This window comes from Xyrauchen texanus, chromosome 35 (assembly GCF_025860055.1).
Source record: "Xyrauchen texanus isolate HMW12.3.18 chromosome 35, RBS_HiC_50CHRs, whole genome shotgun sequence".
In the NCBI taxonomy this organism is placed as follows: Eukaryota; Metazoa; Chordata; class Actinopteri; order Cypriniformes; family Catostomidae; genus Xyrauchen; species Xyrauchen texanus.
Genome location: NC_068310.1, coordinates 20,077,135 through 20,091,690, shown reverse-complemented (window position 1 = coordinate 20,091,690; position 14,556 = coordinate 20,077,135). Strand labels below are relative to the sequence as shown.

Genomic DNA, 14,556 nt, shown 5'->3' with positions numbered 1-14,556 from the left:
AGAATATTTCACCCAAAAATTTAATTATCATTTACTCATGTCATCCCAAATGTGTATGACTTTTTTCATCTGCTGAACTCAAATAAAGATTTTTAGAATAATTTCCAAAAAGCAATTAAAGGCGTCATAAAAGTAATCCATAAGACTCCAGTGGTTAAATCAATATATTCAGATGTGATATTATAGGTGTGGGTGAGAAACAGATCACTTTCAAAACATTTTCTTGTGTTTTTGTGATTCACATTCTTTATGCATATTGCCCCCAGCTGGACAGGGAGAAGAATTTCAAGCAAAAAAGTACTTGCATATTGATCTGTTTCTCACCCACACCTATCATATCACTTCTGAAGTTATGGATTAAAACTCTGGAGTCATTGTGTTATGATTCCTTTATGTGCTTTTTGTAGTGTCAAAAGTTTGGCACCTATTCACTTGCATTGTATGGACCTACAGAGCTGAAATATTCTTCTAAAAATCATAATTTGTGTTCTGCAGAAGAAAAAGTAAGTCATACACATCTGTGATGGCATGAGGGTGAGTAAATGATGAGATAATCTTCATTTTTTGTGAACTATCCCATTAACTGTTATATGTTTAAATGCCGGTGCAGTTTGCAGGTACCTTATCTGATGGACTGGGCAAGACAATGGACAACCGGCATCAGACTGAACGAGAGTATATTCGCTATCATGGAGCCACCAGTGGAGAGCACCTTGTTGCTGGTATCCACGGTCTTGCTCATGGTATACACATTAATGCTCCATATTATTGATATTTGGTCACTTTATTGTTACTGTGACTTGTCCTCATATACTAAGCCTTTTTAACCTTCAACTTGGTTTTTTATCCTTTGCTCTTAGGCATTATTGGTGGGCTCACCAGTGTCATCACATCAACAGTGGAGGGAGTGAAGACTGAGGGAGGTGTCAGTGGATTTTTCTCTGGCCTGGGCAAGGGATTGGTTGGCACGGTGACAAAACCTGTGGCAGGAGCTCTAGACTTTGCCTCCGAAACAGCGCAAACTGTGCGAGATATGGCCAGCTTAAGCAACAGGTATTTTTAATTTCAACTTCTTTCAACTCCTGTTCTTTTGCACTGATAAACATTGATGTTTCCACATGAAACTTGAGGTAAATAGTTCTGCTAAAGGCTTGTGCTTGGCCTACTCTCCCTGTGTTTAGCACAGTACGTGCGTGCGTGTGTGTGCATGTGTGTGTGGAGAAGGGACCTGCTGGTGAACTGCAGTGAAGAGCTGTGGAAGTTTAAGGGAGAGGCATTTGGAGCGTGCCTGACACAGTGCAGCCAGGAGTTCAGCCAGAGTTCACACCGAAAATGTGCAGGATTCATGGGTCACAGCGGACACTGTCTGACACAGTTATTACATGTTCTCAAAAACATACTTGCAGGTTGCATCGCCACCACAATTCATCACAGATAGTCCTTCTCAAAAGATCTTTTCAACATTTCTACTTGTTTACAACTGGCTGTGGTCCCTGTGCAGCTTCCTTCCCTTCACATTTGAAACATGGATGACATTTCCCACATTTTACAGTTTTCTAGCAAACAAAGTAATTAATGGCAATGTAGATTTATGGAGTGATGTTATGCTCTTGATGGTCAAGAGTTTGTATCATATGTGCACTGTGAGATCATAAACAGGAAATAAACAAGTAAATGAGAAGCAGACTGTAACGAGTTCAGGAATAGTGGAATTGTCCATGCCATCTTTTTGCTCTCCTGCCCTGCTTGTGAACTCACCCTCCCACATAAACACCCCCCACACACACACACACACACACACATACATTCACCATTCCCAACTGCACTATGCAATCCAGGCAGCCTTCCAGAGGCAGCTCAGTTACAATCCCAAAACAAAGACAAAGAAGTGCTGGGGGTTGGCGGGGGCAGCAGTGGGGGCTCAGACTTTGACTGTATAAGCACCCTACTCCCCACCTTTAGCTGTCAGTTCAGTTTGAAAAGCATGCATTTTCTGTTTCCCCAGGCTTTATATGAAATTCCCTCATGTGGTTTGCCTGTTGACTTGTATTTGACTGTCAGAAATGGGAAAGGCATCAAGTTGTTAAATTCCTCAACAAAACATCACAATACTTCTGTGGTGTCTGATTAAGACAGCAACATTGTATACAACATTGGTTCTATGTTGCGCACCTAAGAGCTTGCACATTCTAATAATCTTAATGTAGAGTTGAAGTTTACATACACCTTATACAAATACATTTCAACTCAGTTTTTAACTATTCCTGACATTTAAGTGAAGTAAACTTTCCCTGTCTTGAGTCAATTAGGATCACTACTTTATTTTAAGAATGTGAAATGCCAGAATAATAGTAGAGAGAATAATTTATTTATTTCATCACATTCTCAGTTGGTCAAAAGTTTACATACATTTTGTTAGATTTTGGTAGCATTGCCTTTAAATTGTTTAACTTGGGTCAAATGTTTTGGGTAGCCTTCCACAAGTTGCTAGAATTTTGGCTCATTCCTCCAGACAGAACTGGTGTAACGGAGTTTGTAGGCCACCTTGCTCACATGTGCTTTTTCAGTTCTGCCCACACATTTTCTATAAGATTGAGGTTAGGGCTTTGTGATGGCCACTCTAATACCTTGACTTTGTTGTCCTTAAGGCATTTTGCCAAAAATTTTGAGGTATGCTTGGGGTCATTGTCCATTTTAAAGACCCATTTGCGACCAAGCTTTAACTTACTGGCTGATGTCTTGAGATGTTGCTTCAATATAATCCACATAATTTTCCTTCCTCATGATGCCATCTATTTTGTGAAGTGCACCAGTCCCTCCTGCAGCAAAACACCCCCAAAACATAATGCTGCCACCCCCATGCATGGTTGGGATGATGTTCCTCGTCTTTCAAGTCTCACCCTTTTTCCTCCAAACATAACTATTGTCAGTATGGACAAAAAGTAAACATTTTGTTTCATCAGATCATTTGAAATTTCGCCAAATGTAAGATCTTTGTCCCCATGTTCACTTGTAAACTGTAGTCTGGATTTTTTATGGCAGTTTTGGAGCATTGTCTTCTTCCTTGTAGAGCAGCCTTTCAGGTTATGTCGATATAGGACTTGTTTTTTACTGTGGATATAGATACGCTACCTGTTTCCTCCAGCATCTTTACAAGGTCCTTTGCTGTTGTTCTAGGATTGATTTACACTTTTCGCACCAAACTACATTCATCTTTAGGACAGAATGCATCTCCTTCCTGAGCGGTATGATGGCCCATGGTGTTTATACTTGTACTGTTGTTTATACTTGTACTATTGTTTGTACAGATAAACAGGGTACCTTCAGGTGTTTGGAAATTGGACATTTGCTCGCACGCTAGAGACCTGTTTTCCCATTGTTGCATGATGTTTGTTAGCAAATGAGTGCAACCTTCATAAATTGTGAAATTTGACATAAAAAGCACTTTGAACTGACCACACAATTGCACAGATACTTAACTGCAATGCTCGAAGTTGTCCGGTAACACCGTACCTGCAAAGATGTGCAATTCCAGGCACAAAACCGAATGCTATTCTTGCATATACGCGATGGGGGTAGTTTTCAAGTTATGCAGTTATTTCATAGCATACCCATCTCAATCGGTAAGTCTTTTATTCAATATGTATATGATTAATATAACATGTACAAATATAACATTTTTAATATAAGGGAGTTGTTTTACAAAGATATTTGTGTTAAATATACATATATTCATAATACATTGTGTGAATGTTGTCTATGCGTTAGAGAGGGGGTACGCGAAAAGATGTTTGGAGGGGTACGCCACTGTAAAAACTTGCCAAAACTATAGTTTTCTAATATGAAATCTGTGGAGTGGTTATAAAATGAGTTTTAATGACTTCAACCTAAGTGTATGTAAACTTCTGACTTCAATTGTACCTGCAAATCTAACTTGTTTGGATATCGGCATACTAATAGATAAACCCACCTATGTTATGTTTCGGCCATTTTTTATCCATTTTGAAATTAAAAACTGTGAAAATGTTAAACTAATATAAGTCTTGTATTTTGTAAAAAGGCCTTTGGATTCTCCACAATAATTAATAGATGAAGTTAAAAAAAAAAAAAAATGTTATGATACCTGTTTATATTTATGAAATATCTGGGTGTTTTGGTTTATTATTAAGGTGTTGCTAGGTGGTTACCAGGGCATTCCTAAATGGTTGCAACTGCTTACTGGCCCAAAAAGAGATCCCTAGATGTGTGGGGTCTGTGAACCTTTTCAGTAGAAGTCTTTGGGATTTTTTTTGCAAATTTTTGGTCCACCAAGCAAACATTTATATTCTGGAATAAAAAGTATTTTAGAATATAAACCATGATTCTGTACATCTTTTAAATCGATACAATGTGTAAGTTATCCAGTTGTCATATTTTTCCCTCAAAATGAAAGGTTTACTGCTTATCTACTGTTAAAGACTAGCACAACTATTGATTATACACTGCCGTTCAGAAGTTTTTGGTCACTTGACTGAAATGTTTCTCATAATCTTAAAAACCCTTTGATTTGAAGGCATATGCTTAAATGTTTGAAATTAGTTTTGTAGACAAAAATATAATTGTGCAGTCATTTATTTCATTACAAAACAAACATTTTATTTAAAAGAAATTGATGACATGGACCAAATATTATAGAAAAGCAGCTAATAAGTGCCCAGCATAGATGGGAACTCCTGCAATACTGTTTAAAAAGCATCTCAGGGTGATACCTCAAGAAGTTAGTTGAGAAAATGTCAAGAGTACATTTCTGCAATTTCTAGGCAAAGGGTGGCTACTTTGAACATGCTAAAATATAACAGTTTTGATTTAGATTTTTTTTAGTCACATCTAGGGATGGGCATGAGTACTCGGACATGGCAGCAATGATCGATCATGAAAACGATGGTGATCATTCATGATGTGACTTCTCACTTAATTCGAAATTCAGTGACAATTTAGTGACATATTATGATTCAGTACGTCGTGAGCAATCACATTTTCATCTGGCTGCATCAAGCACGTGCTCGAGGGATGAGCATCCCCGTGCCAAAGTGTGCATCAGCCGGGATGCAGTTTAAATCTCTCCCCCTTCACTTGACTCATAGAAGCGGCACTGACCGCACAGAGAAATGCCAGTTTCGGAGTTTGTGGTTATTTACATGACCTGCTTCCTTATTATTTGAACTTTAATAAAGGATGCATCAAAGATATAATGCAGACTCGCTGAGGTATTTCCTTTAAAGATGCTCTGACATGCAAGTTTAGCTTAAGCAGAATGGCAGCTCTGGCTCCACTTTATTTCACAACAGGAGTGCTTCTGTATTTACTTATTTTGTATTTTTGTATAATTTCCTAATACTTTACAATCTTCATCACTTGAAGCTGTTTGGAATGTCTGGACTGTGAGCTGTTTTCTTCCTCTCCTCAATCAGGCACAAACGGTTGGTGCTCCTTTATGGAGCCAGAAATATGACAAAACAATTGTAATTAGAATTGTGTAAATTTTATTTATAGACTTTTGAATTTGAATTATAAGTCTGATTTTGCCAAATTTAATATTACGTTGTATTTTAAATAGGTTTGAATTTGAATTTTTTTAATCTCCAATCCTGAACTAAATTGAATTATTAATTTATTTTAATGGCACAATTTTATAAATATGTATTTTCAAACAGCTCATTTTTGGTTCTGAATTCTTACACTGTAAATATCCCATTTTAAAAAATACAGCTTCAAGTTTTCAAGATGAAGAAGAAATTCAGAACACCAAATTCAATATTCTAAAATTCAAACCGCAGAAATTCAGATCTACAGAAAGTGGGTCAGAGATCTTCTGTGTTCCACAGGGAAGAGTAGAGGGTCTCAGAAAAGTCGAACGATTACAGGTCGAGGTTCAATAATTCTCTGCGCAAGGTAATTCCATTCTGACCATGAAGTGGTTCTTAAACTTTTATGATTTATATTTTTATGGTTGGCACTTGAGACATTTGTCTAAGTGGTCTCTGGTATTTGTTTTAGTATAAAGTATATTTAGTGTGAAAGTGATTAGCATGCGTAAGAGTAAGCATCACATATAACTCAATAAGGAATGTAATTCTGCTTCATTCTGTGATCGGAATCCAAATCAGATCCAAGTCGGATGTTATTTCAAACGCTTGTTGGTGTTTGTAAGTGCGTTTTGAGCTCAAGACATGAACATCACGAATGATCATTCAGATGTGTGTGATTTAGCAGGCGTGATTACGTTATACGATTCATTTCATGCAAATTGTAGGCTTACTGTAAGACATTTTATGGCTAATTTACACACCGAACTCCAACAAACGTTACACAGGATGACTGTCATTCTCACACGGAGAGTGTACATCCCTATTGATGTTTAGTCATTATGTCATTTATTTTTAGTTTGACTGTCAGAATCATTTTAAACGGAACATTTCACGTGTTCTTGTCATAAATCTTCAAAGCTGCAAAATAAGTTTAAACAAGCAGCATAAAAAGGTTTGTAATGTTGATTATTGTTAATAATAACAATGTAAAAATGTATAAGCTTTTTTACTGTTTCATAATTTTAGTCATCATTATGGTCATCATTATGAAGGCATTTCAACGGCATTAATTTGAGGGCGTTATTGATGCTCGCACGTACGATAGACTAAAACCGCGCAAGGACCAGAGAGATGGTGGCCTAATTTGCTTATACTCCACAGGCATGTTTTTAGTTACTGTGGAGAACTAAGTTAAACACCTATGTACAGCAGCCTTCCACAGCAAGCCCGCCCTTAACCCCTTTTGCTCATGATCTTTCTCGGAAAGGAGCAAGAAGTAAGAGCTGTTTGTTTTCACCCATTGACGACTGACTGGCTGGGCTCCAAGCCCTGTGCCTGACCTAGAGTTGAACCCTATTGTTCCAATCCCACAATTGGGTGCATGGTATTGTGCTCGATTGCCTCAAGAGCAGTGGATGAGGCTGGAGAGAGAGCAGTTAGAAGTCTTGCTGGGTCTATAACAGTCCTGTCATGCAAAGGGCCAGATCTCATGACTTACGGTTATGATTATGAACCGTGGCTTGCTGTCAAAAAGAGAGGCAAGTCCATGTGGAAGTTCTGGCTTTTCTTAGGTGAAAAAAAAAACAACAGGCTGCCATTTTTTATATACTTTTATAATGAAGTAACCAGTGGTTTCAAAATTGATTTAGTTGTAATTTCTGACAACAGTTTAATTTAATTTAATGTTACAGTCTACCTTTTAATCTTGTTGCTATTTTTCATTGTTTGACATCAGAAAGATTTATGGCAAATTCTTGAAGTTGCATTGTGTTCATTTTAAATTTTATAGATGTGCTATGAAATGCAAAGATTTTTGCAATAAAAGCGCACACGCACACACACACAGAAATGGATCGAGACCCAATCAGAGGCTCCAGGTTTGTCCATCCTTGGTTATCCTCTCTTCACAAAACACCTCACATTCATAGTTCAGCTCTTCATGAACAGCGGCAGCTGCATTCGCACGGGCTTCAGTTTAAACAGAACAGAGAAACGCAGTACACTGCCGTCTTTGTGAATCAACTGGAAACCATCAGCTCTAATCAAATGCTTGCTGGCCCAGATTCAAGCCAGATGTAGGAATTCCACTTGGCCCACCAGTGGCAGCCAAGGAGAAGAGGGGTTGTTTGCAGGAGAAGTGAGACCCAAGCTTTGTATTGGCGCTGTTGGCTGGCCTGGACCACCAGAACTCTGTGGAGCTATCTTGACCCAGTCCACTGAATCCTGAGCCTGTTGAACTGCACACCTAAAACCAATATGTTGTGCTTGAGTTTACCACATGATATGTTGGCAGGATAGCACTTTAACAGGCATAGCAGGAGTCTGAGTATGTGGGTTTTTTGTATTGTGGCACAACAGGTGTTATTTCAAGAAACACTGTTCTACTCTTTAACAGGAAAGAGAGGGGAAAGAGGAAAAAAGTCCAGTCTTTCCAGTAAAGTTGCTTCATATCAGCTTGGAATTCCCAGCGTTAATGCTCTTAAAGGCTGTTGGTTTTGTAAGTAATGATTCTTGTGTGTCTGTTTCAGGCTGAGTGTGCAGCGGGTTAGAAAGCCACGTTGCTGTAAGGGCCCTCAGGGGCTGCTGCCCAGGTTCTCCTCTCTACAAGCAGATGGACAAGAACAGCTCTTTCAGTTAACGGACAGTATCCACTCTGAATAGTGAGTATCCAGCCTGATGGTTAAGTCATGAGACAACTTACGTTATTCTGATGCAAATATTGAAATTCTGTTCTGTGAAATTCTTGCATATTGAATGTAGGACATTGGTTGTTTGATTTAATCAATTGATTGATTGAGTCGATTGATCATTGTAAATAGTTTTAGATCGTTTCTACTTTGGTTTGAAGCCCCAGGACTTGTTTCTTTGTTGAAAGTGAGACAGAAAAGACATCTATCACCTAAGAGGCTAATCCATCCAGATCAGCAGACGCCCTGCTGTCCCACCTGACCTCTCTACTCAGAGGTGCCACACAGGCCATTACTCTCCTCTGCTGCAGCCAGCACGCAGCCTCCTGCAGTCTTTCACACAGCTCTACTGCGTGTCTTTGTATCTTCTGTTTGATTTGGTGTGCTAATCTTCTCGTCTGTCTTCTTTGAACATAATCTTGACACTAAGTACTGTGCTTAACTTAATTCTTCTTCATTATTTGAAAGGAGTATTCAGTTCATAACTTTACAAATTTGCATTGGAATCCATGGGTGAATTTCCTCAGAATTGAATCTCTGGTGTGCTGTAATGCTATTTAATTTGACTTAACACAGATTTTGTCAGGACAAAGCACCATTTCTGCTCTTTGTAAAGGGACACCCATCCAAAGTTTTAGATGCAAGCAGCTCATCTGTAGTTTACTATGCCTTTTTCCCCCCGATATAGTTTCATTGCAGTGGAGCCTATAGACACGTATTGTGTGCTGATCTCCTCCAAAGTGGTGTATTTCCTCAAGCCTGGGGAACATGTGGATCGTGAAGCAATATTTTTAGAAGTGAAATATGATGATCTCTATCATTGTCTGGTGTCTAAAGACCATGGGAAAGTGTATGTACAGCTGACCAAGAAAGCTGAATGCACTGGTAGCGGAGTGGCAATTCCAGGTCCATCACACCAGAAACCTATGGTAAGAGACTTGACCCTCAGTGTTCACTTACAATTTTCAAGATGTTCTTTATAACCACATGAGATGGTTTGGAAACCAAGAACCAGTTCTTGTTCAGTACAGGTTTCATAAAAAAATAAATACTGTAACCTAATGATTTCGCTTTTGTTAATGGTTCTTGAATGTACATTTTTCCACAGATGTGGATGGGACACTTCTAAAATACTCTGATAGTGTTTCCTGCTACCTTTCAGCAGCAAAAAACATAGCACGACCAGTGTAGCCCAATTCCCGAACAAATTATCGTTATGAGCTTCTTCTTTTGAATCTACATCACAAAACATATGCCACGACTAGTGTACCTCAACTCCCAAAATTACTTTTATGAGAATCTACAGCAAAAGCGACCAGTGTAGCCCAACTCCTGAACGTACCGACTCTTATAAGCTGGTTCTTCTAAATCTAGCCCAACTCCCAAAAATGACTCTTTCTTTTGAATCTACAGCACAAAACATACAGTGCGACAAGTGTAGCCCAACTACTGAACAAATTACATTTATGAGCCAGTCTTTTGAATCTACAGTGCAAAATATATAGTGCAAGCAGTGTAGCCACACTCCCAAAAGATTACTCTTATGTGTCATTTCTTTTAAATCGGCAGCACAAAACATATGGCGTGACCAGTGTAGACCCGACTCGCAAACAAATGGCTCCCATAAGCCGGTCTTTTGAATCTACAGTGCGAAACAAACAGTGTGACCAGTGTAATGAAAGTCTTTCTAGCAAGTCAGTCAACTGTCGGCCATTTTGGATCGCTCTCAGGAGGCTATTTCCAGTCATGCCAGTGCAGCTTCTATCTACTTGAATGGGGAAAGACCAAAATCTCAAAAATGGTTGGTCAAGATTACGATCAAAGAACATATTTCAAATCAGCAAGAAAATCTGACAATACTGATATCATAAATTGTTATTCTTTTCTTCATATTACGCTAAAAAACAGTTTTTCCAGCTCACGTGCATACACGTTTTGAGTTGATTGACAGGTGATGTCTGAAAGGTGATTGGCTCTTTTAACTGTAAGGCGGGACTTCTTTTCTACATCCACTGACCGTTGGGTGCTAGAGCTCCTTGGCTGAGCATTCCAATTTTTCCCATTCATTTGAATAGAAGTGGCCCATCTCTGTTAAATAATCTCTGGCGGAACTCCACTCCCGAACGAATGGGCCAGTTCTTTTAAATCAACAGTGCAAAACCAACAACATGACCAGTGAAGCCAGATTCTCGAAAGAATCTCTCTTATGAACGGGTGCTTTTGAATGTACAGCGCAAAACATACAGCTTGACCAGTGTAGTCTGATTCCTAAACAAATTAATCTTATGAGCCTGTTCGTTTGAAACTACAACACAGAACATACATCCTGCCCAGTGTATCTGTAAGTGAAAAACGTACTGAACCACAAGTCATTAACTGTTATTGTTTTATGTGTACTTGAAGGAATAGTTCACCCAGCAATGAAAATTCACTCATCATTTACTCACCCTCGTGCCATCCCAGATGTGTATTACTTTTTTTCTTCTTTCTTCTCTGAAATTAAAATTTTTAGATTTATTTCTCGGCTCTTTTGGTCCAAACAATGCAAGTGAATGGGTGCCAACATTTTGAAGCTCAAAAAAATCACATAAGTCAGTATAAAAGTAATCCATAAGACTCCAGTGGTTACATCAATGTCTTCAGAAGTGATATGATATGAGTGGGTGAGAAACAGATCAATATTTAAGTCCTGTAAATTCTCCTCCCTGCTCAGTCAATCTCCACTTTAACTTTCACATTCTTCGTCTTGTGTTTTTGGTTATTCACAGTCTTCATGCATATCACCCCCTACTGGGCAAACATAGGAATTTCTAGCATAAAAGGACTTAATATTTATCTGTTTCTCACCCACACCTATCATATCACTTCTGAAGATATGGATTAAAACACTGGAGTCTTATGGATTACTTTTATGATGCCTTTATGTGCTTTTTGGTGCATCAAAATTTTGTCCCCCATTTACATGCGTTGTATGGGTCTACAGAGCTTAAATATTCTTCTAAATATAATTTGTGTTGTGTAGAAGAAAGAAAGTCACACACATCTAGGATGGCTTGAAGGTGAGTAAATGATGAAATAATTTTCATTTTTGGGTGAACGATCCCTTTTAGGCTTGTGAATTAAAGTAATTACTGGATGGTTTTTGATGGTGACAATGTATAGTTAAAGATACATATTATGAGTTTTTATATTTATTGCATTATCTGTCAAGGAAAAAGTCTGTGTAAACATTCCTTTTGCAAGAATCCGTTCTGTTTAAATATGAAATCATCTCATCATTTAGTAACAGGCTGCTGAGGGCGGAGTAAGAATTTAATTTCTTATTTCCAAATACTTCTTTCTCAAAAGTAGTAAAATCATTTTGAATGGAACTGTTCAGAACCAGAATCATTAAGAGGTAAAAGAACCATAATCTTTCAAATTCCTTATGATTCCATCCTCACTCAAGGGATACTGATTTTATTAGCATTTAAAGGTTGATTTAACAAATTCCATCAGATGAACGTCCAGCAGTTGAAATAAATGACAGAGCAGCTTATATCTGTTTGTTGCTTCTCCATAGGTCCATGTGAATAGTGAGAGCCTTGCCATCAAGATTTCACAAGAAATCAACTACGCCAAGAGCCTTTACTATGAACAACAGCTGATGCTGCCACCCATCGAAAATGAGGATATCTTATTATTAGACTCTTAAACAAACTGACCCACTGGGTGGTCAGCATTTCTTGGTGTTTTTTCAACAGTGATTTCCTTTTTTCTATTTCAGTGGAAGGACAGTAATAAATCAGCAGAGTGTGATCACCCACTTTGGCCAGTCCACAGGACATGCTTCACATGTGGTTTGTTCAGTAATGCAAACTAGATTAGAGGGGCTGCTATAAGCCTTGGCAAGCACAGATTCAACTTGAATATGCAAATATTTAATCAAGTTCCTGGCAAACCTTAGATTAATAATGTTTTTGTTTTACAATTGTTAAGAAAATTACTGGTGTTTGTAGCTTGATGTACACAGTCTGACACTGTATATGTTTGTGTATAGATCCTCTATGTACATATATATAGGCACATACTAATAGGACATTATCTGCCATGTATATAAAATGTTGAAATGTAAAATTATATAGGATGAAATGAATCTTGGATTGCTGTACAAAACTGCCTTTAAAGGAAAGTTCATTTCTGAATATGAGAGTTTGGTGTGATTGGCAATTATGAATGAATTGCACTGATACAAATGTAGGGAACTGCAGCTGCTCTCACCATTCACCAGTGAACCAACACTAACATGCAAATACATACATACATACATGCACATCTATACAAAATACATAGAAAGAGAACTGTAAATACTGCATCACTTCACCTCTTCAAATGCAGTGCACCCTCTAACACTTGTCAGGCTTCCCCCCCCCTTTGTTAACTGGTATCTTATTTTCTTGCCTTATCTGTAGTCCATTCAATTAAAGTAATGAAATGAAGTATTTAAAAAAAAATGATGTGTCTCTTAATATCTCTTGTTTGTAACAAAGATCTTTTAAAAGTTTATGCTTTACATCTAAAATACATTTAACATATATAGCAACAAATACATTTTTTGCAAAAGTTTTCCAGTGCTTAAGCTTACAATGCTCTGCCATTTATGGACGCTCTTTTTTTTTTAGCTACACATTTCATGTTTTTTCTAAGTTGTCTGTAATTTAAATGTTGATATGTTAAATACTCAACCATACAAACTGGTGTCCCTTAATTAAGAGACAACTGCACAAACATTCTGCTATGACTGTAGCCCTGTTTCCCTGAAGGGAGGGAATGAGGTGTTGCATCAGTAGCTGACGCTATGGAGCGCAGCACTATAAATGGAGCGCAGCACTATTTAATCCAGATTTTTAGGTTGAAGGAAAAAAATCTCTTGTTGCCTAAAGGGATAGTTCACCAAAAAATGAAGATTCTCTCATTTATTCACCCTAATGCCATCCCAGATGTGTATGACTTTCTTCTGCAGAACACATCTGAAAAAAAAACTAGAAAAATATATCAGCTCAGTAGGTCCTTAAAATTCAAGTAGCGATCAGACCTTTGAAGCTCCATAAATCACAGACAGTCATAATAAACGTCATCCAAACACCTCCAGTGGTTAAATTAATGTCTTCTAAAGCTAAATGATTGCTTTTGTTGAATATTAACATTTAATTACTTTTTAACTATAAAGCATTGCTTCTGGACTGGACAATTTGGTTGTATGGATGATGTTTATGCTGACTGTCTGTGACTTTTGGAGCTTCAAAGGTCTGATCACCATCACGTGCATTTTAAGGACCTACTGAGCTGAGATAATTTTCTTCAAATGTGTTCTGCAGAAGAAAGAAAGTCTTACACACCTGAGGTGGCATGAGGGTGAGTAAATATTGAGAGAATTTTCATTTTTGGGTGAACCAACCTTTTAACAGTGAGAAATCAGTAGTGCAGCGAGTGTACGCTGAATCTCGTTCCCTCCTTTCAGGGAACGCTTATGATGTTTTTTTTTTATTTATTAATTTACAACGCAAAACAAACAATCAGTGTAGCCTGACTCCTAAAAGAATGACTCTTATGGTCTAAGTTCTTTTTCATCTACAGCTTGACAAGTGTAGCCCAATTCCTTTATGAATGACTCTTTGAGCTGGATTTTCGGAATCCGCAATGTGTTTTGCATTGCGCAAACAGCGTAACCTGATTACCATATGAATGATTCTCATGAGCCGGTTCTGTTGAATCTGCACCCAGTGTAGTTCAATCCCCGAACCTGAGTTCCAGTCTGGTTCAATAACCAGAATGTTCTCTTTCAAGTTGGTCACTTCAGTGCTGCATCAGTAGCTGACACTATGGGAAAATGTGTACCATCGCACCATAGGCTTGAGAAAAGTTTTAGACCAGCCAGGTTAGAATTCTAAGCGAGAATACTCTTTCTCCACTGTTGATTATTCGGTGACAGGACTGGCAGTCTCCTTTTGAAAACTCACTGTATGAACTGGGAATAGTGCGGAAAACACTAGGGATTGGTGAGTGCAGCCTGTGCATGTCTGACCCCCAGACAGGTGAAACATAGCAGGTATGAATCCTTGGGTGAGATCATAATTCAACAAGCGCACAAACTGGAGGGATCCTTACCCTGTGCTCCACCACTCAGTGAGCTTGCAGTTGCCATATCCAAAACCCAAGTTCAGGAACACAGAGCACGTTCACCACAACCTGCCACTTGATTCTGTGTTAATCCCTGGATCTCAACTTAATGTGACCAGGATCAAACACGGCTGATGCGATTT

The 14,556-nt window shown here is 38.3% G+C and overlaps 1 protein-coding gene across 1 annotated transcript in view; it reads left to right on the top strand.

Moving 5' to 3' along the window:
* Window positions 1-13,243, top strand: part of LOC127628672 (intermembrane lipid transfer protein VPS13D-like) — a 72,926-nt gene extending 59,683 nt beyond the window's left edge. The window contains exons 66-70 of the mRNA XM_052105456.1: window positions 611-743; window positions 861-1,053; window positions 8,096-8,227; window positions 8,943-9,183; window positions 11,817-13,243. Of these exons, the coding sequence (XP_051961416.1) occupies window positions 611-743; window positions 861-1,053; window positions 8,096-8,227; window positions 8,943-9,183; window positions 11,817-11,948 (831 nt within the window). The 3' untranslated portion in view covers window positions 11,949-13,243. The remainder of the gene's footprint in view (window positions 1-610; window positions 744-860; window positions 1,054-8,095; window positions 8,228-8,942; window positions 9,184-11,816) is intronic.
* Window positions 13,244-14,556: the final 1,313 nt, after the last annotated feature.